General features: G+C 43.4%; 1 protein-coding gene and 1 long non-coding RNA gene across 8 annotated transcripts; one reads left to right on the top strand and one right to left on the bottom strand.

Moving 5' to 3' along the window:
• The first annotated feature begins 4,030 nt into the window (after positions 1-4,030).
• On the top strand, positions 4,031-19,094 carry LOC114855358 (uncharacterized). 6 transcript variants are annotated; one of them, XR_008694788.1, is made up of 7 exons: positions 4,031-4,638; positions 4,736-4,790; positions 5,635-5,806; positions 9,249-10,108; positions 12,658-12,803; positions 13,010-13,569; positions 15,242-15,878. It is a non-coding gene; the product is annotated as an uncharacterized LOC114855358 (long non-coding RNA). The 6 variants fall into 6 exon arrangements; XR_003785920.3 differs by lacking the exon at positions 4,031-4,638 and having other exon boundaries at positions 4,645-4,790; positions 13,496-13,569; positions 15,242-19,094; XR_003785919.3 differs by lacking the exon at positions 4,031-4,638 and having other exon boundaries at positions 4,645-4,790.
• Positions 13,663-27,884, bottom strand: lrrc38b (leucine rich repeat containing 38b). 2 transcript variants are annotated; one of them, XM_029150472.3, is made up of 3 exons: positions 27,461-27,884; positions 26,303-26,940; positions 13,663-17,373 (listed from the first exon to the last, which is right to left on the bottom strand). In XM_029150472.3, the coding sequence occupies exons 1-3, from the start codon at positions 27,514-27,516 to the stop codon at positions 17,126-17,128; spliced, it is 942 nt and encodes a 313-aa protein (XP_029006305.1). In that variant the 5' UTR covers positions 27,517-27,884; the 3' UTR covers positions 13,663-17,125. The 2 variants fall into 2 exon arrangements, with proteins under 2 accessions (XP_029006305.1, XP_029006304.1); XM_029150471.3 differs by having other exon boundaries at positions 26,303-27,877.
• Between the last annotated feature and the right edge of the window lie 93 nt (positions 27,885-27,977).

Consider the following 27,977-nt stretch of genomic DNA (forward strand, 5'->3'; position numbering starts at 1 on the left):
TCTCCTCCCCCCAAGGTCCCACACTATACTGCAAGTTTGACAATTGGGTTCAACACCAGGTCAAGCTCTGGGTTTGACAATGGGCCAACCAGTCTTCAATGAGAGTAAAGCAGACAGCTTTCCCACAAAGAGCTCACTCACACAGAGGGGATTCTGGCTTAGTGGCCTCTCCTATTTAAACCTCACTGACTGGAATTAAAGGAAATCTCCACCAGCGCGTTGCTGCCGCTGTCGCCCGCGTCCTTTCTGGCTGCGGACGCTGTCGCCGAGCGTCTCCGCCCTGAGCTCCACCGGCTGCGACGGCGCCGGCGTCCCGGGCCCGCGTGCACGGCAGCAGCGCTGACGGAGGGACATGGATCTCGCACACTGAGTGTGTGAACTCTGGCTGAACCCCAGGGTGTACTGTTTCAGGCACGCTCTGACAACCTCGCCCCAATGACCCGGCTCGCGACTGCACAGTTCACGGGGAGGTCCTCTCCTCACGCACAGCCCCCCCCTCCCCCCTCTGTTCCCCCTGCACCCTCCTTCACCTCCCCGCTCGGCCCTCCCTCTGCTCCAAGGCTCCGAGCTTCTCCCTGCGCTGTGTTTTTCCTCTCGCTTCGCTCTGGTTCTATCGCGCTGTCGTCACTAAGTCTGAAAGCGCCTTCTGGCATCTTGAAGAGTCGAGTCCCACAGACCTGTCAATGGAGACACAATGTCTTTAAACAGCAGACACTAACATCCTTATCAGGCTCCTCGGTGGATAACAAAATGTTCCCTGACACAAAGGAGGCACTTTCAAGCAGTTCAGATGTAATCTTGAGAATTTTAAGAACATTAAAGATTGCTGAGCAAATATTTCTTGTAAAAGAGCATTTTTCAAATGTACCCTATGTGCTCCTTGCATAACGACGATGTGAGGACGCAGAATTTACTGTTGAAATGCTGCATGTCAGTATTCTGCTGTCACTGGCACCAGGTGCTGGCTGTGGTTGCAGCCAGCACCTCAGCGTTCCTATGTGGGGCACAGGGCCAAGGATAATGTGGTGCAGAACATAATGGAACAGAAAGTTATTTCTACCGCAAAGACATGCAGACGCGATGCATTATTAATCAGCACGGCCATCTGAGCTGCGAGGAGAAAAATCTGACGTGTTTGAGGCCTTTTGATGAAAAGTGAGAAACAACCGGTGCACTTCTGCAAATAAGAGGATGTTTTCATTCAATCTTATCAACACAAATGCAAGTACAATTTACTTTATTAATGTGTGGGAGTGAGCGGCTGTGGTTGTTATTCCTGTGCTAGCAAAGAGCAGAAGTCTGCGTGTTGACTTGATCTGCTCTGGATAGCGTTACACTGTTTTTTCCTCCGTCAGTGAGTCATGGGCAATTTCAACATAGCCCTCAGTGATTTTGGTCATGTAGCCCAGGAAATATGATGATTCAGTGTGTATTTCAGTACTGTACCAGTACTGACCTATGACTTACTATTCCTGGCTTGTTTTTTAAACCCTGTCATTTACAAATATCGAAAGTGGAGTCGGCGCGTGAATCGCTCTGGGACCAAAGCGGCGCTGGACGGGGAGCTGCGAGGCTGCAGGCACAGGCCTTCGTCCCCGCGGCCACCTGATGGGACGCGCAATAAACAAACACTTCATAAATCTAGAAAGTATTCCGTCTCTATCAATTTGTGTCTTGTGCCGTGTCACAGGTCTTGAAAGCGCTCAGTGCTGATCACCCCACCAGTCATCTCATTAACTCCCTGCCAACCTCTGCCTAACCCCTGCTACAGGCTTTACTCTTGACATTATGGGAGGGACCACTTAGCCATTCAAAGGCCCCCTGCTGTGCTGCCTGTGCAAACTGCCTGATTAGTTGGCCACCCCTGACTTACTGTTTGGTCTGTGAGTGTCGGATGATAGATTGTCTCTCATTTGTCTTTTTCAAAAGGCTTTTTTTTAAAAGCCCACAGATTTCTGCGCCGTGTGAAGGGTTAAGACGTCCACCTACTAGCTGTGTTATTTAAAGGCAAAAAAAAGGTCCTGAAGCTGAAGCTGAATGAGCGATAAAGGACTTTTTATGGTACACTTACAGAGGTAGAAAAATAAACTGGCTTCATGTTTTCTTATATGACTTGATTTCACTTTCCCTCGCGGCGTGTTTTGTCTGTGCGACTGCACAGTTCAGTTTTCACATCGCAGAGCTGCCTCTGCGTCCAGTGAGAATAGTAACACGAGCCTCCACAAAGACACACGGGGACGAGCGCTCGGAAAACAAGCCAACATCTGACTGTCAGGGAAATATTTATTGGTGAAGGTGGTTCTACTTACCCCCCGCCCCCGCCCCCAGCCCCACAATGACCTCCGTTTACCCAGGGCATGCCCCCGTTCCCCACACATCCCACAGAACTCCTGCTGGAAACGGGTTTGTGTTACAGGGCCCCTGGGGCTCCCAGCAGGGGCTGGAGACCGTCAAGAGCAGGCCCCTTTAGCCACGGACAGCTCCTCCACTCTCGCAGAGTCAGCGAGGGAAAGACCTGAACTTGGAATGACCCCACCAAGCAAAGTCCCCGATGGGTTCATCCACAGGCCACAGCTCCGGTTCCCCTCACCCCTAAACTTCCCTGCGCTTCTCTTTTTTTGGACCTGTTTTTCCAACTAGACCGATAGATTTTCCAGAGAAGTATCAGCCCGCGCCCCCTCCCGCCTCTTCCTGCTTCCCGAACTCCCTTCATCACCGACAGCCACCAGCCACCTAGTTAACTCTTCTTACTCCTCTCACAACACAAAACAGGAAGGGCCTTTCAAGTTTACGGCTTCAGATGCTTCCTCCTCTTTACACCTGCCACCCCGACGCGCTGGGAGTGTGGCGTTTATTGCACTCTTATCAAGTAGGTGTTTGTGCCTGTGGCATACAAAGGAACAAAGAGCCAAGGAAGCTGACAGTGAAGCACTTCTCCCTTCGAGGTACTTTGACTTTAGCTAAATCCTCTCCTTTCAGCTATTTACACCCACACTGGTCTACTCCTGCTTTGCAGCTGCGATGGGAGACGCCGCTCAGGTTCTTCTTCACCAGTCAGTTTGTCAGGCGGCAGCTGAGAAAATGAAGTCATAGTTTTGTTATCTCGTTCCCCTTTGCTGTTTTTTGTGTTTGTCTCCACCAGCTCCTGGAACTATCTGGAAGTATCTGGCGCCCGGGCTGCAGACGCTCCACGCTTGCCACTTGTCTCGGCCACTAACTTTATCTGCTATACGGGCGAAATGGGTTTGGAAGCGTTTTCTGCCTGAAAACAGCTGCTTGCTGGTGCTGGTCAGTTGTGAAAAATACCCCAACAATCCACAAAGTTAGAATTGCCAGGGTCAAATCACCTGCAGTTAGTTACCGATGCAACAAAACCATTAACTATTTACTGGCAGAAAACACTGAGTCACTGAATCTCCCAGTCTGAGTCTGCATCACTGTCCCTAAGATGAATCCCTTTGCAGTCATTGTCAGCGAGCTGATGTCCTCACGCTGAACTCCTCTCTCCCGCTCAGGCACTAAAAGCCGTGGACTTTTCCACTCAGCCTGAGCCTCTGTGAGCTCAGGGCTGAGAGCGGCTGGCAGAGAACCAGACGTCAGCACTGGTGCTATAAAGGCTTAAAGACAGACGGGGCTCCGGAGGCACTGGCAGGCCTTCACCCATGAATTTAGCATAATAAAGTCCATACCACTCAATATCTTCACCTTAGATGTCCACCATTTATGATAGCAGTGAGAGGCCGCGATGGATTTATTGGAATTTAAATGTCCCCCCCGAAAATTGGATTTCTATTAAATGCTAAGGGAAGGAATTTTAACAAGGGAGGCTGATTTGTTGGCAGAGCCTTTTGTTTTTTCCCACGGTAAAACGTGGGAAAGCTTGGGTGTGAGCGAGAAACTATGTGTGCATCTTGGATTCGCTGTTTTCAAAGATTACATTTAATGCAAATCAGCTTGTGTTTGACAGCCAGAACCAGATAAGAGAGAAGTAAACAACAATCACAGAGGCAGCGTCACGCGCAGGCTGCTGCTTCGGGGGAAAGGTGGTGCCTCTGCGCCCCCACGTGGCGCCAGCGACTCGTTACACCCGCGACGTGGCGGTCCGACATGATTGATTTCTTATATTATGTTTTCATTTTGTTTTAACAAGGCCCTTCAAGGATTGTGTTCAGTTCGAGTCTTCATCAGTATAATTCGTTAGAAATAAGTGGCGCTTACTCAAAGACACAAAGAGAAGAAGTAAAGGACACGAGTTGGATTGAGCTGTCACAGATGTAAATTACGGCAACGCTCCATTAACAATAGCTCACGGAGCGTTTTTATGGATCTGCAGCATAGTTGAGCTTTTATATCAAAATGAACTTTATCTTACAATTGTTTGCACCATTGAACAGGAAAATGTGTCTTTTTAAGCTGTCTCGCTGTAGTTGTGTGCTTTGACGGGACACCTTGTTTCATCAGCTTTCCAATTTGTTCTTCGCAAACGAGCTCAGTTTTGTTTGTTTTTTTGGGTCCGTAGTTTAAGAAGTTAGTTCATATAAACATTGAGCGTTTCACATATAGAGTAGATCAAATAAGCGACTTCATCAGGGATTGATTTCTGATGACTGGAGGACTGGGTCAGATCCCGGATCCCAGGTACGGTTCGGTCCAACATAACGTAAACACGCACAGCCTGTTTACGTTATGTTATGCGGCACTTTATTCCGTTTTGAGCTGCATTGCTAACCCCTAGGCCCACAAGCATCAGAACTGGACCGAGGGGCAGTGGAAAGCAAATTTGTATACAGGTAAATATACGCTTTTTATTTTGATTGACGGGCCTTTCTGTGTCCTGGGGGTTCAAAAAGCGAGCGTTTGCTTTAGGACTCCAGGTGAGTTGTATAATTTATGAAATGACTAGTTCAATCTACTGGCTTTTGAAATAAATAAAATGAAAACCTCCCAACATGCTTCCATAACATGTACAGCTTTGATGCCAACGTGTCGGCGTCTGTTCGTATGGCGACTTCATACCCCAACTAGCTAACATGTGATGGTAGCCATAGCTTGCTAACGTTAGCGTTAGCATCTTAGCATCGGAAAATAATATAGCATAGCATGCCAAGGAAGCTTGGTTAAAAAGAAACCACACAAGTTATACATTAATAAAAAATACAGTTTAGGAGACAGTTTAGTTTTATTAAACTGTAGGCCGATACTCAACTACGTACATTTGTAAATTGTTATGAACGTATAATGTTTAACATAATGTAATCAGACTGATTTTAGGCAGGTGCTAAACTTAAATTCCAGATAGAGAATTCCAAAATTAAAATAATTAAATATCAAAAGTTTACGAAAAATATTCATTCATCGTAAAGTGGCTTGCTAAGGATTATGGGTAAACGCGAGTGCTTTATTTTATTATTTGTACGTCAATAGTTGTGTGTAGATTCATGATGTGATGAAGATTTAATTGTCATAAATGTCACGTTCAGGTGTTTAGTATTACGTTTGTGCGGTTCTTAGTTATGGTTAATGATTTATTGTTTTATTACGTGAGCGTATGTGTTGCGTGTATGAGAGACCCTCCTGGTGATGACTGGGACACATGTGCGCTAATAAGTCGTCTATTTTTTTTTTTCCACATAGATGATCACACACGAGAAAGAGCCATCGGTTCCCACTGAGGCACCTGGGGTCGTGTGGGACACAGGTGTCCACCACGAGCAAGCGGACACTAGCTTCAGCTGCACTAGTTGGCTAAGCTAACGTTAGCTCCTCTGTATCCACAAGCTTCAGCCCAAGCCTAGAGGCCGCTACAGTAAGTTGTCGCTATTATACATATTATTATGTATACAAAACAGAGATTTTCTATTGTTCCTTCATGAATCATGAAACATTCAGCATCCAGCTATTAAGTGATAAAAGTGGAAATTATCAAGCTTTATTGGTGAATCAGGTACAGCCTAGTACAGTAGCTTGAATGCATCAACCGTCAGGTATGTGGAAAAATGTGGAAGGACTCGTCCCAAGCTTGTTCACCCAAAGTTGCCCTGGCAGGAGGAAGAATAGATCACAGATTTAAAGTGAGTTGATGGAATAGAACAATACTTTAATCTCAGCCAAGTTAAAGGGCACAACTCAAAAAAGAGAAGGATTGTTCTGAAGTTCTGACAGGAAAAACAGGCCAGGGAGAAAAAGTCCAGCAGATCTGTGTGTGTACTGCGTATGTGGGGCGATTTCAAATGGCAGGACAAAAAAAATGGATCAAATAGGAGCTGACACAACATTAGCTCAGTTTCAGTTTTAGCTGAGCATGTTCTAGGAAAAGAATCTCCTCCCTGGAAACATTAGACATTCAATAACAGTGTGTATGTCATAAACTATCACTCTCACCAGCATTTCTGATTCCAGTTAGTCTTTCGACTGAATAAATCTAAAATTAATAATAATAATAACAAATCTCCAAAATGTGTGTAGTGCCTAAACTCAGGAGTGAAAAACAAAACATGCCACATTCCAGTCTTGGACTATTTTGTTTTGGATATTATCCCCCTACCTTAACTCCAGACCCTGAGTGTGAATTAGGAGCTTTTAAAGACAGAAACATATTTAACAGCTTGAGCGTTTATTGAACGTATGCCTATTTACTACCTCTGCTGGTGACCCGTAGGATTTACAACAACCCTTAAAGCGCTACGTCTCCCACACAAGCTTCCGGTCTGTGGCACAACAGCGCCCCCTCTCTTCAGCTCCTCACATTACACTGACCTCTAAGTTACATAAACACCAGTAACATTTGCTTAAAATAACACATGACCGATTCAATAACATACTGTCATCGAATAAATGTACGATTCACTATAAAAAATCTAGAATTGTTGTGTGTTTTTATTTAATCTACCAACAATTTAACACAACTTGTTTTTTATAAAATATTCTCAAGGTGATGGAATGTCTCTTATGTTTCCATCAACGCTTTAATTTTTCTGAAACAAATACTTTAATATGTAAATACTAAACCCCTCAGTGTACTATGTAACAACTATTATTTTCTTTGAGTCATACATTAATCATGAATAGTGAATGTTCTTGTGTTACCATATAAAGCTAATCTTGAATTCAATGTGCTGCTATTGAGAAAGTGCCTAGAGGCGTTCTTTCTGTTGCAGCTGTGACGTAGTGACTCTGGCCTCTCACTAGATGGCAATGCTTGACTGACATGCAGTCAGCACAGTCACATTAATTAAAGCGCTTAATCCTTTCTGGTAATGAAACAAATAATTAACATAAACACAAGGGCCGATTACAGATGATATTATGAGTTTGTTCACATGCAAGGTAGTAATTACAGGGAATTATAACATTTTCTCATGACTGTTGTTGACACATTGAAAGCTGCTCTATTGAAGTTATGTAACATCACTAAGGAGTGAATTTCAGAATAAAAGTCTAGCCAGTAAAGGCACATGTCTTGTCATTTCAAACTGCCCAGTTATATCCTACTTACCTATAATACCTTACCTATAATATGTGCTGAATTATTACTTGTCACTATATACAATGTTTTAGCTGTCACGCACCCTAACAATACTTTTATTGTAGTAATTCATATATGCAGTGTGTACAACTAATTGTTGGTTGTTTTGTGATTTAAGTTGTAACATTGTAATGCTGGTATTCATTTGATTACTTGTTTTTTTTTTTTAAAGCACGTTACATAAATGTGAATATTAAATTTGACGATGAGAGGCAAAATGAACAATGGGATATTCATTACTATCCAAAGCTGTTCACCCACAGTTTTCATCAGTGTATTTGATTGAAAATAGGTTTTGAAGTAGAAAAAAGTATCAGTGCTCATTAGTTTTTATTATTTTAAACTTTCTGCACTCTGTAGTTGTAAATGAAGTTTGATGGTTTATCAGCTGTGTTGATGTTCAGACAGTCACGTCAGCTGAGTCAGTGGTTGGCTCCACACAGGCTTCAGGAGATACGTTTGACAGTCCCTCCTCTCGATTGAGCACAAAGGAGTCACGACTCCTGAAAATGTTTGCTTAGGACATACGCAACATGTGTAATAGTGCAGTGCAGGGAAACTGAGCTCCGTTGTTTGATTTGCTTGGTTCGCCAAGGTCAAGTATATGCATTTCATCAGTTAAGTGAGTTAAGTAACTGAGCAATTACGTTGCATGTGTATCAGGTTCTCTGCAAGATGAAATCATTAGCGTATCCTCTCAGGTGACTAATGTTTGTTGAACACGGATTCATTATTTATGTCACATTTTAATGTTACACAAAAGGATCTCGACCGAGTGTCTCCCCAGCGCAGACGCCGCGTGGTGTCACTTATCATTTTCACTTTGCATCTCATTGTCTCCACCTCTAGTGGATATCCATGGGAAAGTCTGGCTGTCATGCTAATAATGCCTGTGTGCTCACAAGGGATATGCCATTTAGATTTATTCTGTAATTAGCAGAGATGAGTTGGGATTAGAGGCAGGCAAAGCCAGAGGCCAGGGCTGTGCGGTGTGCTTGTGCATGCATACCACACAACACATGAATAAATGATGGAATAAGCATGTACACTACAAACACAATGGTGAGTAATGGAAATGGTGGTGAAACAAGTCAAGGGAAAGGAAGCTTTATACAAAATACATCACATTTAAATTTACAATGTAAATAGTCATCCTGTGAGTATTTGACAGAAAAGTACTTAGAATATTATATGACTGCAACGGCAGAGGCTGTGCACAACATCAATTCCACTCTCATTAGCAGTCACAAGCAGACGCCTTTGTTCATGGTGACAACCTGTCTCTTCCTGGAGGACATCACGTCCCTCCTGCTTGAGGTTAACTGGCAGTGATTGCTGAGCAAGCGTCCACTGTCTCACATTAACTGGTCGCAATTAGCTGAGGATTTGCCCCCAGCTGAAATGATCCCTTAAATAAAAAGTGTTGAAAAGGGAAAAGCATAAACCTGGAAGTTAGCGCTTGACACAGCATCTTTTTTATATTCTGGACAAATGAGTCAGCGTGAGTCATGAAGGATCTGCTGTGTGAGCTTTGTTCCCAGGACTCCTTTGTTTTTAACAAGTCGGTGTCTGAATGCTTTGAATTCAGCCGTAGCTGTAATGAAAGAGGGCGAAAACACAGCCTCTCGCCAGCTAAATTCTCTCAAATGCTTTGTTAAATTTTAATTTCAGTTCACTCATGTGTAAGTGATTTTATGTTCTGTTATTCTTCTGCGCCTTCTAGAGAGATGGCCTCCCCTGTGGTTCTCCTGGCTTCCTCCCTGCTTGGATAATCCAAACAGATGTGGTCTTCCCTCAGTGCCCCTCATCAGTCCTGGGCCCCCTCTCACTTCAACTAATCTCAGCCATGGCTGTGATCGCAGAGAGTACCATCTGCTCTGCCCCAGCCCACTCTGTGATAGGCAGACCTCCACATCTGGACCCCTGCCTACCCCTCCTCCTCTTCCTTCCTTTTATCCTCTCCGTGTACTATCTCTATCTCTGACACGGAGTGTAGTGAGGATTTAACAGCCTATCAAGCTTTATAGTCTTAATATATCAGTGTCGTAATCAAGGATGGAGTGAAGGTTAAACTTATCTATGCTCAAGTGTTTTTGCTACATTTTATATGTAGAGTGAGGAGAGTAGTATCCCATGGCTATTTGTTGCAGTCTGTTAAGTAATACAACATATTTCTGCAAAGTAATTGCTAAACTAATGGGAAAATAAGAGTGTGCAAATTAATTATGATGGATTCTCATTATTCATACATCTCAATTCAACTTTCTTTTCATTCACACCTTATCATGAATGTGCGACCAGTCCACCCAGCTGAGACCATTAAACCAAGTGATTTATTTCATGTACACGCTGATAACTAATTTTAGAAGGTTTTGACACATTCATTAATATGTGATGCTGTGAAGCCAGATATTGATGAACCACTTGTCTGCCTCATCTTCTTTGTCATCTCTGCAGCTTGGACACTACAAAAACGCGATTCCGGGGTTTTGTCCACGCCGCCCTGCGTCGCCTCCCTCTGCCGTGTTGTTTTAGACACAAAGGACGTAGTGAAGGAGAACAAACACTGCTGACCTTTTCCAGGTGAGCACCTCCATTCTGTAGCTGTGCTGAGCGTGAGCTCAGTAGGAAACTCTGAAGGATGAGGACACGCTTTTTCATTTTATCCATCAGCAACAGCTCATAGTGTAGTAAGTGATTTAACACAACTGAGCTGTGGAAGCATGGGGAATGCTGTGTGTATATATATATATATATATACACGCTGCTTGATTTAAGACTGGGCCTTGACATTTATATTATTGTGAAAGCAAAGTGTAAACATTGAGGATGTTCCTCTGAGTGAAGCAACGAACAGGACAAATGTGGCCTGTCTCCACTTTACCTTTGTTCCATTTACTTTTCAGCACTTTGTTGCTGCCTTGATTCAATTCTTCTCCTAACTCCCCAACAACTAGGCCATATGAAAACCTGGATTTATTTATAGAAGACCACTAAAATATGGTGCTCTGTCATTTATATATAGGTTTTTCTCCCCAGCTGTTCTAATCAGTCAGTGAAACTGTGAGTAATGAGTTCATGAGTTATGAGGTGTGAGAAGTTACTGTGTGTGTGTGTGTGTGTGTGTGTGTGTGTGTGTGTATAGGAGTTTGTGAAGCAACATATTACTGTCAACCTGTTTTAATTGGCTTCAATTAGTTTGTTAAACTCCACAACTTACGCGTGAATTACATGTTATAATTGCGAAGCCTGTCTTAAATAGAACAACAGCGTTTGCAGTGATGCCATCATTTAACCAGGGGTCATAAATGTACCAGTTAACACTGTCTGGAACTGAAGGATGTGGTGAATATGAGCCTCATTGAGCCTCGCCTGTGTCAGTATGAGCGAGCACGAGAGCCTCCCCCTCCTGCCACTTGCACTTCCCTCATTAATCTTTAAGGTGTTTGCTCTGCTGGATTAATTTCTCCAGTTAGACACACACCATGTCTCTCACTGAGTGATTACAGCAAACCACTTTCTTTTATTTGTTTTTACGTCCAGTACTTCTAACAAAGCCATCACATGACTCCGAACATTTTTTATAGCTTGATTAATTCATTCATTAGTTAATCCATCTGAATGTTGATCTTGATGTTCCAAGTATAAAGACAGCAGATATGAGCAGTAATACTTCTACAAAATGCAACAAAAACGACTAGATCTCATTACGTTTTCCAGTGCTCATCTGGCATCCGTCTCTAGACTGATCCTGATGTCTGACATCTCTGCTCACTACAGGGACAGTAACTGGACACTAATGCTCTTTATTGCACAGTAATGTAGCATAAATCATTGTAAAGAACTCGCCTGACAGGGAGTCCTGACACACAATAAGTCAAGCCTGACCCCAACAATGGTGCATGATGGAACTGTGCTGCTGATGAAGGCGGCGTTTGTTACCTTTGTCACTGATCCTGCTACGCTTGCTTCAACGTCTATCTTTAGATGTATATGGGGATTCTTGTAGTATATAAAGCCATTTGAGGGTAATTGACTCCGCCAGCCTGCCAGCCTGTGTTTGGATGCAGTGGATGAGCAGTTTGCCAGCAGCATGCATTGATGCTCATGGCTGCTCGCAGCCATAATGTCCCACGTTCACCTCTCGCACTCTCTGTTTTGAATGATATTTCAATGCTGCTGCCAAAATCTGTGACCAGGCAGGTGGTGGTGAATGCGTCTTTATTCCTCCGAGTGGCTCCGTCTTGTGGGGAAAAAGATGGTTAATACAGAGTTGAGTTTATAGAATGGTTTTCTTAAACGTGGCATGTTTTCTGACTGATAGTATTTGTTGTCAGGTGAGTAATAGCGATAGAGAGCGAGGCCGTTAGCAATCCCACTTCTTTTCTTAAAACTAGAGCCACATGTAACGTTAGCCGTAGCTTTTGAAGGTGACCTCCCAGCCTTGACTTCAATCCCATTTGTCTCATCGACACCTCCTGAAGTGCCCTTTTCTGAACTTAGTTACTATTCTGCCTGTCAGTTAAACAGACAGAAAGAAGCATCAGGTGTGGCTCCTTTTGAACTTTGCAACCCGAGCTTCTGTTGCACCCCCACCCCAAAGCATAATCCCACTGTAAGCCACCAGGCCATTATTCATTCAGAGCTTCCTCTCTGAGGGTTAGCTTACTTTCCTCTCTGTCCGGCTCGCTTCCTGTCTTTGTAGGTCAGGAACAGACCGTAACGAGAGACCGTTGGTAAATAAGTAAAGAAATGCTTGTTTCCAGTGGGTGCTTGACGTATTTTAGTCGTCTAATTAATGACAAAAAATGTAAACACAAAACATTTACGCTAATGTTTTTAATATGTACTTTCTTTGCCATAGTATTAAAAATGCTGTAATCATATGTTCAGGACTTATTGGACCAGTCATCAGTTTGTTATATAATGATTGTATTTGCTAATCGCTACAGCTAAGATGCAGTTATCAGTCACAACCTGGTACAGTCACAGTGTAGATGTGATGCGTCCTCATGTGAACCATCACATGCCTTTTGCAGACGAATCTAACAGGGCAATGGATGTGAAAGTCACAGATTGGTTCACAGGGCCACGTTGATGTGAACATTTTTTTTTTCCTTCTTAAATGCCAGGTCCAGTTATTTGATGCGTGCATGGAAAGCGAGGCGAGGCAGCGACACTGAAGCCCATGCTTCCCAGCATCCCTTTCTCTCCACGTTCCCGCCTCGGCGTCCAAGAGCCTGGGCCTCTGGCTGTGTAACCATGACAACCAAATGAGGTAAATAGTTGCAGGAGAATCCTCATCACGACCACCACCACCCTCGCAGGGCTCGTTTCTGCGGTGCACAAACGTGGTGTGTGTGTCTTTCCTAAGCGCGTTTTCCTGTGCACGCAGAGATTCCTGTTTGGAATCACAAATATCTTCATAAATGATCCCCTGCTCATTGTTCTCTGGTGTGCTCTATGCCTCTGCTTGCTTTCTAGCCAACATTACATGCCCTGAGGGAGTCGTTTTCATCCAGGTTTCTTTAGAAAGGCGTACGATCATGGCAGACCACCTCGTGCATTCTTACAATAGGACAGAAAGTAGAGAATGAATCATCAGAATGAGGGATGGAAAAAGACAAATCCCTGTCAACCATAGAGGTAATGCTGTGCCTTATACAAGCTGAAGAACTGGCTACTGCAAAAAGGAAAGAGCAAATCTCTCGCCGAGATGGCATCGCATCGCGTGTCAGCTCGTTTTAGTCCCATCGCTTCCTCGTTGCTTGCACATTGTCCAGTTGCTCACAGCTCTGAATGAAAGCGACTGTCCACTAACTGGCTGGATACTTGTTATGCAAGCGGATGGTATTTGATATTTCTTTTCCCTCCCCAAGTCTAATTTCGCTAACACCTTCTCCAAAAATAGTGCAGGCATTTGCATACCTGCAGCGCGATTACAGTGCTGTGAAATAACACGCTGTGCAGTGTTTACAGATGAGCCTCATGAAAAGACGAAATGAGCCAGCCATGACAAGACATTCATCATTGTATGATTAAAGGTAAAATCACAGTCACATCATTTTGTGATGTGTGTTCATAAAAGCTTACATAATGGTATCACCTTCACATCTGTAATAATTAATGACCAGGAGGACAAAAAAGATTTTTATTTTTAACCAAACATCAATATACAGCTACACATAAGATCTATTTGACAGTGTGTGTTTGACATTTGGAAACGCACTGAGCTGCAGCAACATCACACTTCTCTCTGCCACTTAATTTCGAGTCGAGCCATTCTGACATTTATCTGACAAAACAGAACACTGATTTTGGTATTTTAAGCAATGTCAAGACAAACTGCTGGAAAGCAGCCACTGGTGTTGTTGCTTTCCTCAACGCGTGCTGCCAGAAAATGACTGTGGGGACAAACATAGTAAATAAACATTTCATTCTGAGAGGTTTAATAGAAAAATAGACATGAACCTGAACTTTATACCAGGTAACTCAACGGTGCATGCTCCAATGTCCTGATATTTGTTCTTTAATAAAATGAGCAAGAGAAAGAAAACAGTCATGCTAACATATGCTTCAAGCTAACAGCTAACATAATAATTTGTTAATATACAATAACTACACAGTAGTTGGAAATGATAATGATATGTATAAAAACTCTCCCTCTCTTTCTTTGACTCAGGACTGTATCTGTCACTTAAACGTGTCTCTTGCGTATAAGGAATAAAGTAAACGTTGTTCTTTAATAATAATTTAATTGTGTTTCTGCTGAGACTTCGACCTAAATGTTCCCTTCAAACTGTGGCTGCTTCACCACACATAACCATGTTTGCTTCATTTGTTCTGGAACTGTGGAACAGTTTAAATATGAAGTGTATATGCTGCACTTGTACTACTCTTAGATCCACTCTTCTTTCAGTTCCACCTCCATAGTCAGTCAAACTCTTTTTAATCTCACTGCACTACACTCACCCAGTTCACAGCAGTAACAGCGGCAGGTCTGGAAACTCCATCTACATCCTAAAAATCAAAGCTCTGTTAACACAGATTAGGGTGAGAAAACCTGGTGCCAACATACATCATATATGGTTAAAAGAACATCTATCCTCAACCTTAATAGCAGCACCCGGCTGTCCACTGGAACAGAATGTGCAAGTAAGACTTTTTATATATAAAAAGTCATAATAATTCAACTAAAAATCTATTTTATTTTAAAACTTTAAAGTTTTAGGTTTTTGAGTGGAAGACTAATTTTCAATCAGTCTGCATGTCAGTCCTTACATGCAGACTCCTCATACTTTACAATTCCTGGAAGTGTCCTCGAATGATCCATTTGGTAAAATAACCAGCTTTACATTGAGAAATGTAAAAAAAATATATATATATAAAAAACAGCTGTCCATGTAGTTGAACAGCTGAAAAACTATTACCTTAGTGTACTGGACCGTTGTTAAGTTCAGTAAATTGAGGTAGTTTTATGGTTGTTGTTTCATACAATTAGAGGAACCAAAGAATGAACTATTCAGCCCAAGTTCACAGGAGCAGGTACAGAACTAAATAAAGTTAAATAACTACTTTCTCATGCAGATGTCTTGTTTGGGAGAAAAAGGAATTGCAGCTTAGGACTGATCATAAAATTAACAGTATATGATGTAGTTTGACACCATGCACCAATCTGTGAAGGGATTCGTCATATTTCTCTCCAAACCCCAACAGATGGAGAAACCCAACGCTCGACAGGCCTGATGAGGTGTCTAGTTCCAGTTACCAGGCTGCACCACCACCGCTCAACCTCTGCTGAAATGTTAGTTAGCTTAATAAATGTTGATCATTTCCAAAGGAATTGCATCATCCAATTATTTTAAATACGAACAAATACATTTGTACTGTACAACTCTTACACTGTTAAAGTCCAACACAAACACACATTAATGGAAACTAACAATGTAAGTTAGTACCAACACATGTGACACATCCTTTAGAAGAGTGTATTTGGGTCATCATCAGTTCCTTTGAATTATCTTTGTGCTTTTCTTGATGTTGATACTAATGAAAAATTCAAACAAATAAGGCCACGTTGTTTAGTGTCGCTTAAGGGATTTATGACTATTAATGCTCTGGAGGGAGGTTTAAATTTTAACCCCCCAGAAACAATGGCTTTATTTGCTCATGGCTCTTCTCTTTACATGTTAGACATTCCTGGCGCGTCAGATCTCACTCTCATACATCACTGAATTATTCATGCCCTAAAACAATGAGAAGCAACTCATCATTCCTTAGCTTTGGGAGAAGAACTATGAGTCTAGCTTTATTAATTCCATATTTTAATTTTGAAGGATTTGATTCAAATAAACAGCAGAACTCCCCATGAATTCAGGACGCTACTTGTTTCCATTTAGATTGTACTGTACTATCAAGCTGACTGAGTACATCTATCTACTCCTGATACTGCAGGTCCATTTATTCCTCAGCAAACTAACCTCCTGCTCACCCCCACCCTGACGTCTTTGTGACCTCTGGAAAAATCAAGGGTAAAAACGTGAAGTGAAGCCAAGTGAGAAGCCTGGCTCCGTGAGAGATGGGAGAGAGTAAAATGTAAAGCTCTGGAGACCATAACCGTTGGACTGAGTACATGCTTATACAGAGAATGGTTTGACTATCGTGCTGCCTTCAGTTCAGGAGAATTCGCTACTTACACACCATCCAAAACAGAGCTAATGTTTGCCAACTCCACTAAACCTGAACCTGCAATAGTCTTTGGCAAATAAAGGTACAACCAGTATTTAGGTGTGATTAGGGGCTGGAGAAGTTACATTAACCAGTTAAAGTGCATTATTTGACAATAGTTCTACATACTGTGAATTTCTATATCAATTTGATAGGCTGTAAAATTCATTAATAATCTAGTTATATTTTTTCTACACGGTTATCAATCTAGTGAACACAGTATATTATGTTCATTTGACTATACATCTTTTTTTTGTACATAAATTTGTGATTACATCATGAATATAGTGCTTTAAAATGTGTCGGCCCGTCTCTAACGTCTAACTGTTAATCATTTCCTGATGATGCAGAGGGAACTGCAGGATTTTCTACCACAGGGCTCGTAAACCTTGATGTAAAAGGACACCGTCAAATGGCAAACGAGTACGCCGGCATTTCACGACTATAGGCAGTTAAATACTGAGGTCACTAGTCTGTATGACATCTGTTATCAATGGAATCTGGAATATTCAATAATATCCACACACACCAAGCTCCAATGCCGTCTCTTCACAGGATTCATGACTATTTCTGTTAATTCTATCGCTGTCATCATCATCGTGAGCCTTTTTCTAACTCTGTAGGTATGTCACACTGAGCCGAGGGTGAGGATCATCAAACACGACCAACTGAGCGCTAATGAACGCTCACTGACTAAGTGTAACTGAGAATTTGGCTAATTCCTCTGGAAGGTCCTTTGTTATTGTCTCTGTACCACAGATCCTGCATTTTCACCAGCGAGGAAGCAGCATGAAAAAACTTAGCACATACTGTCTGCAGTGTCCTCTGTTGTTGAGTATCAGGACCATCAGGCCCCTCAAAAGCCAGCGTTCGTCACTCCTCACTCTCCTCCTCGTCCCCCTTGGTGCCTTTACTCCAGCGCTGGAAGCAGTGAACCGTTGACGCCAGGAAGAAGCTTGTCATGATGGCCACCACAGACACCGAGATGCCAGAGAAAATGATGATGAGCAGGTCTGTTAGAGTCAGGGTGGCCTGGCACTCACGGAAGCTGTCCTTTGAGAGCTGGGTCAGCGATACGCGTCTGCCATCCATGGGGAGGGAGCATTCCATGCCTTCTACCCCTGCACACAAACAGGAAATGGGATTAGTTGCAGCAGACATGGTGGACCAGCACTGTAGCGAATAACATCAGTCTTTAATATAAGCTTTTTAGAAATGACATTATACAGCAGCGGATGCAGACACTACGGCTACAGTGGCTCAGCACTGTTCGTACCCCACCACCTAAATATTAGTATTCCAAATGGGTCACAATACAAAACAAAGCCTTTTCTAACAAAACTGACTATGATCCAGTCTTGCAGATTTGTTTGTACATGCCTCCCTCTGGTCCTTCCCTAACATTCCTATGGTGTTGAGGAAGGTTTTGAGTGGGACCATTCTAAGACAACAGCAGATGACAGTCTTGCCTTCACCATTCATATCTCCAACAACAATGACAATGGGTGCTGATCATCATGGGTCATGATGCCGCCGCCGCCACGTTAATGGATGCAGTAGGAGAACTGTACTCTTGCTATACACCTGCACCAGGGCACAGATGGAGTCGCTGCAGCCCCTTGATCATGTTGGCTGACATCTTATTTGGCCAGTTTGTGCATTCACACTGCTGGAAATGAGTTATTACTGCAACACCACCATGTCAGAGGCAAACCTGCACCTCCTGATGCACTGATGGGAACGTACTCTTTCAAACTCTAGTCAGCATTTATGCTAGATAAACAAGGGACTTACTTTTTAGCACCACTGTCTCTTCATAATACAGTGTATTGTTTATAGCATCCAAACAGAGCCTGCAGGACTTCATCCACTCATCGGCTGCAGTGTTGCATTAGAGGGGGCTGTGTCTATTTCTGTGCTTTTCCAAAAACTAGCAATCCAGCATTCACACCCACCTCACGGCATGATTAGCCAGCTGTGCTCTGGTGAGAAAGTACACAGTGTTTAATCCTGCTTCTCCTGAGCTCCCTCTCCTTCCATTTGTTACACAACTCTGTGGCACGTTAGATGAGGACAACACACTTTAATACTATACTTAACAAGCTCACTTCCTGCCTCAAACCACATTTTAAACACCTTTTGGTTTCCAGCATGGTCAGAAAAACACTGTATAAACCATTTGTTTCCCCAGTAGAACTCAGCCTCCAGAACCAAAGCTCCCATAACCTAAAACTGCTCAAGTCTAGAAATACAGTGTTCTGTTTGTACAAGGTCTTGGACATTGTTGTGGTTAAAGTTTCTGAATTCAGCCGAGCAGTTTCCTCCCTAAGAGTGGGAGTTGATTTAACATCTGAGGTCAATCAGATGTCTTCACTTATAAGATGGAGCTGCACTGCGTATACAGAATAACCACCCACAGCTCCACTGTAGGTTCAATGTGGCAATGAAGTTGAAATATTAAATCAAAAATATGAAGAAGCTGTGAAGGTGTTCAGCCTGTGGTTTGCTATAGAGACTGATTTATGCTGTTTAGTGCTGACCGATAAATCGTTTTTATCCTCATCAATCATCCAGATCAACAGACCATCACTGTGGATTAGATAACAATACATTATTTCATACTTTCTGTACATATTTTGGGGAGTGAAATCAAGAGCAATCTAATTAATTGTGAAGCTATTAAGCCGCCGGATGAGACAGATGTTCACAAAGAAGAAATCATTTACAGCTCACTTCCCCCTTAAAACAGGGCCAGTTACATTTCAGACGTACGAGTCAGGAGCACCTTGACCAAACCCATCTCAAGATGAAAGCTTAATAAATCGGCGAGTGCTTCTCTTCATGTCTCTGTCACAGTTTATTGTTCAGAACTACTCTGACAGAAAATGATTTTGAAGGAAGGCCACTTATTAGATTTCAAGTCAGAATTACAAATGAGCCTGACCTCTATGTGTGCACACTTTACATTCATGTGCTGTAGGTCAGACCTGGACGTATGGCTGTGACTTGTGATGCAGGTACCTTTGTTACTGCAGTGCATCAGGTTGGCTGTCTGCTCAGGACTGCTTCTTTTAAATGTCTGACACTTTAATTTAATTCATCTATATTCAGTCCAGCAACTGTGGATGTGCTAATTATATAAAGTTTATATAGCCAAGGTGCAAATAATACACAAGCATCAAAAGCATTAGAACCAATTGGAGTTAGAAATAATGGAAGTTACTGAAGGCATGTCACTGGTTTCCACACTACTCCAACCTATCCTCTACAGTATTAATTAGTTTGTAACCAAACTCGTCAAGGTCTCGATTAAACTTAGCGACATTATCCTTCATTACAAGACACAGAGTCTCATGTTTCCTTTAAAAGTGAATTATTAAGGCACAAGTGAAACAGTGATATGCAGTAGAAAGACAAATCAATAAGGTTTGTTTGAACTGTTGCCTTAACACTAGACATGAATGTATATTGTTGAAGAACAGCGACTGACTTGATTAAAAACTTGGCCATATTTTGCAGTTGTAGCTCAAGTGCACGTAAACAATATTTCGGGTCTATTTTCAGCTACTGCCCATTAGGTGCAATAGTTGGCGGCAGAGACGGACAGCAATGGTGAAAGATGTCTCATTAACGTCAGCAGCTAAATCTTCATGAGATCAGTTCACTTTTTGGATTCCATGGCCTTTAACTACATGTCTGTGTTCCTGCCATCACAGCAAACGTCCAGGCGATAACTAGTTTAAGACAACCACAGCTTCCCAGTGCTCACCGACCCTGGACCAGAATCACTTTAAATGAGTTGGAAGCAAATCCAGTACCATGAAACAGGCTCCAAACTGATTACGAGCCAACACCAACAACCCTGGTGGAGCCAGAGAAGAGCTCGCTGGTTCCCTGAGCGATTCATCATCTGTCTGGGGAGTCGCAGATCAAAACAAATCCACATTCTGCAGAGCGTGACAAACTGTGTGAGCTGCTGGACTCTGACCTTCAGCGTGCTACGTATTAGTGCTGGCAAATTTCCTCTGACAATTTGGTGTAAGAAATGCTGTTTCACATTATGTTTAAAGATCCAGTATTCTGAGTACTAGGTTACATAACCGACCATATGGCTCGCACTTTTAAGCTGTGATTGTAGTTTGACTCAGCAGGGATTGTAAGAGATTTTATTTAATTTAGCGTGATTCATTTTTCTACAATAAACACGCTGCTGAGAAAAAAAATCACTTCCAATCCCTGGCTAACTGTTTAAAGAACAAATATGAGCAGCCCAAGTGTAATATTTTGAGAAGACAACACCTTGACTGACAGTTCTTGTCGAACACAAAATCTGCATTGTGTCAGTGATAAAACCTAGAAACGTGAAAATCTACTGTATTCCTGCAGGAGCCTGTCCTGTCAGTCAGTGCCCAAGATGAATGAATCATATTTATATTCATAGTGCACTTATTGCCCGGCGAAGTAACCCATCACCCCAGAGACTTGGCCTTCGCTTTTGAGACGGTTCTGTCTGGTCTTGTGTGTCCTAGATGCCTGATTAATAGCATCTGAGCTGAAATTATCCCAGTGAATACACAGACCCTGCAGGAGTTACAGCACTTTCACATTAACTGTGATCAAAGCCGAGGGCCAAAAGTGCAAAACTAACAGGGTTATTTTAGTGGTTTATTTTGAATTAGTATAGAAATGTGAGCATGTCAGACACAAACGTAAAGCCTCAAGAACATATTCATATGACTTGTCATTTATATTATCTTTCGAACACTCTTTCTAGTTTGAAAGGAGACACGAGAGCTACACTGTAGCAGTCAAGAACTGAAATTACACAACAGGACACAGACGTATTACACAGCTTGATAAAAGGGGGAATTACCGAACAGCTGCAGTCTCTGACCAGAAGTGGGATCTTCTGGAACAAACGCTATAATGATAGTTTCTCAGTATTATGTGGCCGTCTGTGACAAAATGTGCACAGCTTGCACTAAGAGGATGTGGCCTCAGATTACAGATGTAGAAAATGGAGCCTGACGTGGACGAGTGTTTGACGCAAGCTGCTTCGTGTCCAACACAATTTTTTAATCATAACACAGCTTTACAAATGCTTGCGATGCATGCAGTTTGACTGACAACCTGAGAATGATTTGACTTGTGACTAATCACAGATTCTTCTTTGTCCTTAATCACTTCATCTTCATGAAAAATGAAATAAACTGCAAAGACCAGATGTCCCTCATTAAACTAAAGGTTCTACCTAGATAAACTTCTACCTATTAGCTTGTTCCTTCAACATATTTTAACTCCAAACACATGCTTGTCCTCTGGCTTTGTACCAGATACAGCATCCGAAGTGAACCATGCTAAAGAGCTGAGTGCATGAGCGACTACAGCCAGTGTTTGCTAAAATGCTCATTGAACACTAATAATTAACATTAAATGCCTAAAGCACAGTGGGTGCCAACAATCTCAGATATGTGACAGCCGTGTTTCTCAATATATAACCTGTAAACTCAAACACCGCATTCGGAAGCCCGGAGAGCATGAAAAGGTCTGTTGAAATAAACGTCATCAGAGTTTAGACCATCATGATATGCACATTTAAAACAACACACAAAGCGTTCGCATGCAGCAGGTCGCCAGACATTAATCGTGCCTGTGTCCCATCAGCCACGTGGGGCTACACAGGTATGTTACATTCCTGGCACGGGCAGTTGATGGATTACATCGAGGATTACAGCCAACCAAGGGGATAGGCTATCTGCCGTCTCAGTCGTGATTGATCTACCTGGCTGCGACAGACTGATATCTGAGGCTCGTTCTTCTCCCTCAACACCACACTGACCGTCCAGATTGATAGCAGGACACCAACCTGGAGACTCCTGGAGGAGTTGCCATTCAAGCTAAAGCCCTTCATCTCCAAACCACAGGAGTCCACACACTTTACGCACCTCAATAAACCGGACGTCTCCTCAATTTCAGATTATATGAATACAAAATCAGCACTAGTGCAAGAAAGGACCAGAAAGATGTGATGAGTTTCAATCAAAGAGAAAATGGAAAGAAAAATGGTTAGACATTCATGCAAAGGGGGAGAAGTCACAAAGGAACAGAGAGGAGAACGTGTGAAATGAATGCACAAAGTGACAAGCGTTCGTGCGACAGCGTGGTGGGAGTGAATCATTCAGCAGGGGAATCCTTCTGCGCAGGGACTCGTCACCAGAAAAGCACAAGCATGCACAGACTTTTGGGCTGCAACAATAAAAATAAACACATTTAGATGCAGTAGATTGGATTTACAGTGATAAAAAAACCCCCATTGTCTGATCTGAAGTGGGTAAATGCAGGTTTTAGAGATGTGTCCGATGAGCACAGAGCTGCAGGTCCAACAAAGCTTCTGGCTTTTCACCTTTTATTTCTGACACTGGCAGATTATCCCTCCCTGCTTCTGTGCATGTAGCAGTCGATGCTATCACACGGTGTAATTCTGTCCACCTCCTCACACACTGCTCTCCCTTGCCTGCACTCACTCGCTCCCAACTTTAAATACGCATTGAATTAGGCCAAGATAAAAGAAGCCGTCAGTCCGTGTTAATGGAGTAGATATTTTTTCCATCGCGTACCCATCGGCTGCCGAGCTAGCGAGTAGCGTCATATGGGGAAGTGTGCTCCGTGTAGTAAAGGGCCAGTGGCCTCATAGTGGGTGGCAGGGAGCAACGTGATAGGCTGCGAAGGAAAATTCAGACTTTGACCCTGTCACATGAACTGCTACTTTGTAGTGAAACTGTTCAGGTCATGACTAGTGTTGATAGCAATGCCATGATGGGCCTCAGCCTTAATCTGACAGGGGAGTTGGCCTGCCCTGCCCCGTGGGCAGCTCTGGCTCCAATTACCCTGGCCAGTGTGCCATGGAACTGTGTCACTCTAAATTATACATGGTCTTTGTTCATCCTTAACCCAAGAGCACTGGAGACAGCAGTGGATCATGTTTACTCTCTTCCCCCCCAATGAAACATTTACGAATCTGATCAGTGTCAAAAAACTAAAAGTAGCACAAAAATACTAATGCAGAATGAGACAAAGGGTGAGTTGCTCTGCAGCTCAGAGCGGCGACTGTCTTCCTGTGAAGATAATGCATCAATCTAAAGCAATTTGGCTTCGAGAAGATCATCTCTGCTGCACGCACTGGACACAACACATTTCTACGCGAAGACAGTCCAAAATCTGAAGCCTGTTCTCCCACTCAGTATGCTGACCTGCAGTAATCAAAGTTATGCAAACAGAACAGCGTGCTGCTGTGTGAACTCAAATCACAGGGGAAATCAAAATGTGAAAAATGGAATGGGAATTGGTTTTACTGCATGGGCTCGGCAGCTGCTGCATAGCCAGGCTACCACCGACGAAAGCGCCGATGTCTCAGGGCAGCTTCCAAAATAGAAGAGCAGTCTAAGAGTGAAGCCTGCAGAGCACTGGCATACACTGACTGATCATCTACGTTCAGCACTGGGACACAGCCATGATTTATTACTATTGACAGGCAAACCTGATTTACCGTATAGTTTAAAATTAATACCAACGGCAAGAAAAGAACATTCATCCAGTTATACTTGGCTTTTAGAGATGTTTCTAGATTTCATGATATGTGGTGGGATAAATGTGCGATTGCATGCAAACATCTGGGTAAAGCCTTTTGTTATTATAACAGCTTTTATATAGGATTAGTAGTGTGGAATGAGTGTGGGAGGGTCTCTGGGTTTAAAAAAAAAAGTAATCAGCTGTTTGCTCTGTTACCCATTTGTTTGGTGAAACACCCACAGGATTGGATGAAGCACACTCATGTTGACTTTAGAGAGTCATTTCTGCCTCTCTAATTGATTTTCTCTATGAAATAACGAGATATTAAGTTGAAACACCCACAGTGACGGTGGCTGTTGGAGCTCATACATATCGAAAGGCTTATCAAGTCGAACTCATTCACTAATGAGTGTCCATCTGTTTATGTGCAGCTACTTCCAATGCAGCTTTTTAGAGAGGACGTCATTGCGTTTCTCCGTGATGGAGAGCTCGGTCGTTGCATTATGCAGGTCTGCATATGTGACATGGCCGTGTTTGTAACATCAGCTGCCTGTAACTCCATTTACTTCCTTTAATTTAGACAGTAAACAGCGTCTACGGACACTATCTATTCACACATGCTAATGCAACTAAGAGGAGAAACTAATGTTCAGCTCAGTGGTCATTTTTAGGTTTGTGCGTCATGATTGATTTGAAAGCACTCCTAAGCTTATCGTATAGGAGCAGTGTATAAGGTGAGACATGCACCATTAGCTGGTTTAGAGTGTGTATGTGTATTAGAGTTGGCAGCCACGCCAGCCGCTTGGCCAGCTCTGTTCTTTGTTGTTGTTGATGCCTGCCTGGCCAGCGCTGCTCATGCAATCCATTATCTCTTGCAGTTGACAACACTTAGAACCTGTGATTAATGTATTTGCAGTCTTGGATACCAGGGGGAATAGGCCACTTGCCAGTTTATTAACTTCTCCTCCTCCCAGGCTGAGGCTGTGTGTTTTGGGGACAAGCAGAGTGGCATCGATAGCGTGGGACTCTGTGGCCTAAATGTTAATAAGAACTTTGCTTTTTGTTGTTGTGAGCACTTTACAACAGCCATTCGGTTACTGAGGGAGCAGATGTTGAGATTTATTTGAGCCAAATATGAGTTAGACAAGTATTTTATTTGAATTTGAATACAGAAAACAATGAGATGAAATCTGTTACCTTTGATTCAATCTCTGAAACGATTGTCCATGTTTAGCGGCTCCAACATTTAAGCCAGTGTGCTGAACTAAAGTTGATAATAAAGATGAACCTTTCACATTAATGTTCTCACTCCTCCTCCACCTCTGCACCTTCACACACAGCACTTAATATTAATAATACACAGCATTTATAACCTTCTAATCATGATTTAAGCACACTGCAGTCAGGGGCATCTGTCACAACACAGTCACACAGTCGTTCTCAGATTAAACTAAATTAATGTAACGTGTAATCTACACTCTGATCTAAATATGATAACAGTGCGAGCTGCGAGTCGTGTGAGGCTGAACTGTCAGATCTGTTTATTTTTGTCTCCTTTGCTCCCACGTGCTAACTTGCACTTATGAGATAAAAGCTGTCTGTGTCCTTTAAAAGGACGCAGGTTTTTATGCTCGGACTGACCTTCAGTGGATGATGTATGGCTGCATCTGAAGACATACAAGACGTTTTTTTGATTAATAAATTGCTTCTAACAGATGTTTTAGATATTTTGCAGACTCTACCTTAAAGATCTCAACGTGCAAACACTATAAAGACAAAAGCTTTAGCAGCTGAGGTCGATCTAAGTAAGGTGAGCGTACCCGAAGTATAGCGCTTCTTATAGGGACACAGTGATACCCTTTGTCTGGTGTTGTTGTAGCTCAGATATGCATGCACACACTGAGATTGCCTTGCACACTGTTCAGAGCACACTCCGAAACTTCAGCCGTTATCTAACTCTAGCCTCCAGGCAAAATCACAGTGGTAGACGGTCTTTACTATGAGCCTGAAAATGTACTGGTTTGATGTTTAGTAAAGGCAAGCACTAGCACTATATTACAATGACCCCCAAATGACGAGATATACAAACAGGTTTTATACTATACAGTATAAATGTATTGATCTGTTTACCACGTAGTGAGGTCAGTGCTGAAATGTGGAAGCAGAGACCATTTTGAATTTCAACCTATTGGCTCATTTACCATTTTAAAAATGACACATAGCATCCTCATGCTGCTCCCTTTTGCACATAAGTGCTATTGTATCATATTACACACGCTGTCTCACACATGACAAGCTATGGGGGTGGAGGAAGAAGGACTAAATTAGAGCAGGGGAGAGGGAGGGGGTTCCCTCTCCTACAGGGAAAACATAAATAGAGCAGAGAAGTGTTATGGCATTACGGTTGTATGTTGTACTCAGATAAGCTTATTTGGGTCAGACATATGGGAGGCAAATGTTCCTTTGGATGCTGCTACTCACCGTTTGGAAGCTTGTGACTGTTCTCCATCAGCCATGAGAACAGGTTGGCAAAATTGCAGTTGCACACCCAAGGGTTGCCCTCTAGCCTCACCACCCGCAGGGAAGGCAACTGACTCAGTGCTCCCACCTTTAGGGTAGACAGGGCATTACGCTCCAGTTCCAGTTCCCTCAAAGAGGTGAGGCCCAGAAAAGCATCCTCGCTCACCATGCTCAGATAGGGGTTGTTGCCCAGACGCAGTTTGATGAGGCTACGGGACTCCCCAAATGTCCCCTTGGGGATTTCAGTCAGGTTGTTGCTGCCCAGGTCCAGGAACACCAGCCTGGATGAGGTGCTGAGCGTCCCTGGTTCTATGTGGGAGAGGGTGTTGTTCCGCAGGTCCAAGTAGACCAAGTCACTGTACAGAACCAGGAAATCCGACGGGATGCGGGGTATCCAGTTGTCAGCCAGCAAAAGCCTGCGCACATCCAAGGGTATCTCATCGGGTAGACGGGTGAGCCCACGGCCGCTACAGTCCACAGTGTGAGGATCTGGGCACAGGCAGGTTGCTGGGCAGTTTTCCCCCAAAGTCCATAACACAGAGGACAGCAAGATGAGGATAGACTGGAGCCAGCAGACACATGGCAACATGGTCAAGGGGGTGAAATGGATGAGGGGAAAAGAGGCTCGGGGTGTGGGTGAGTAGGACAAGGTGGGGGTAGAGAATAGGAGGGTTAGGGTTAGAGGGCAAGAGATCAGGACAAGGGAGGGGAAGGGGAAAGTGTGAGGGGGTAAATGAGGATCAATCCTCGTGAAGGAACATCTTTCTGTTGAACAGGTAAAATTTGGAAGGGCTCGAGCAGTGAGGCAGGCGAGCTGAGGCAAAAACAGTTTTCCAGGAGATCATGTAACAAACCGCTTGTAAAGAACAGCCTGCTTGCCTTGAAAGAGCAAAGGCGGCGATAGTAAGCAGTGGGGAGCAGAGCAAGAAAGACGGAGCTTAACACAGAGGGGAGGGCGGCTTAGGGGGGGTAAATAGACACGAGCGAGACGGGAGAATCCGGGGGCAAAGACAAGGGAGAGGGGGGTTGAGGAGGGGGCTCTGTCCACCACGCTACCCCACGGTGGATCTGGCAGCAGTGACAGACAAAGAAAATAAGGTCTCTGACACAAAAGTATATATGAAGCTGTGATTCAAGCATGACAAGCAAAGAGTAACATCGTTGCATCCCTCCATTAGTCCCAGGTGTAGAATAGAGCAGCTGAGTGAAACAAGAGAGAGAGAAGCTCACGGAACATCGCTCAAGTGTGGCAAGGTTGTCCCCTCTTATTACGCCCTGTCTATCTCCTAACGCTCGGCAACATGCTGTAAAACACAGCAGGGCTCAGCGCTGCGCCGTCCAGGAGCGCGTCACAGCTGCGCGGCTGCGGAGAGACGATCCGAGCGTCCAGGCGGGAGCCTCGTGGATGCAGATCAGCGCTGCGCTGCACACAGCCATGCCAGTCCGATGTCTGCCTCCGAATCTGCCACGGTTTATCTCATGCCCTCTCCCCTGCCTTATTTCTAGGGAGGCGTGCCTGAGCCACGCTGTCAACATGTGATGTCACTTCCTATAGTGCATAGAAATAATGATTAGTGCTATCTGGAATCATCTGAAATGAAGAATGTATTCACTTAAATCTTCCAGTTTCATTAAA

This window comes from Betta splendens, chromosome 5 (assembly GCF_900634795.4).
Source record: "Betta splendens chromosome 5, fBetSpl5.4, whole genome shotgun sequence".
Classification (NCBI taxonomy): domain Eukaryota; kingdom Metazoa; phylum Chordata; class Actinopteri; order Anabantiformes; family Osphronemidae; genus Betta; species Betta splendens.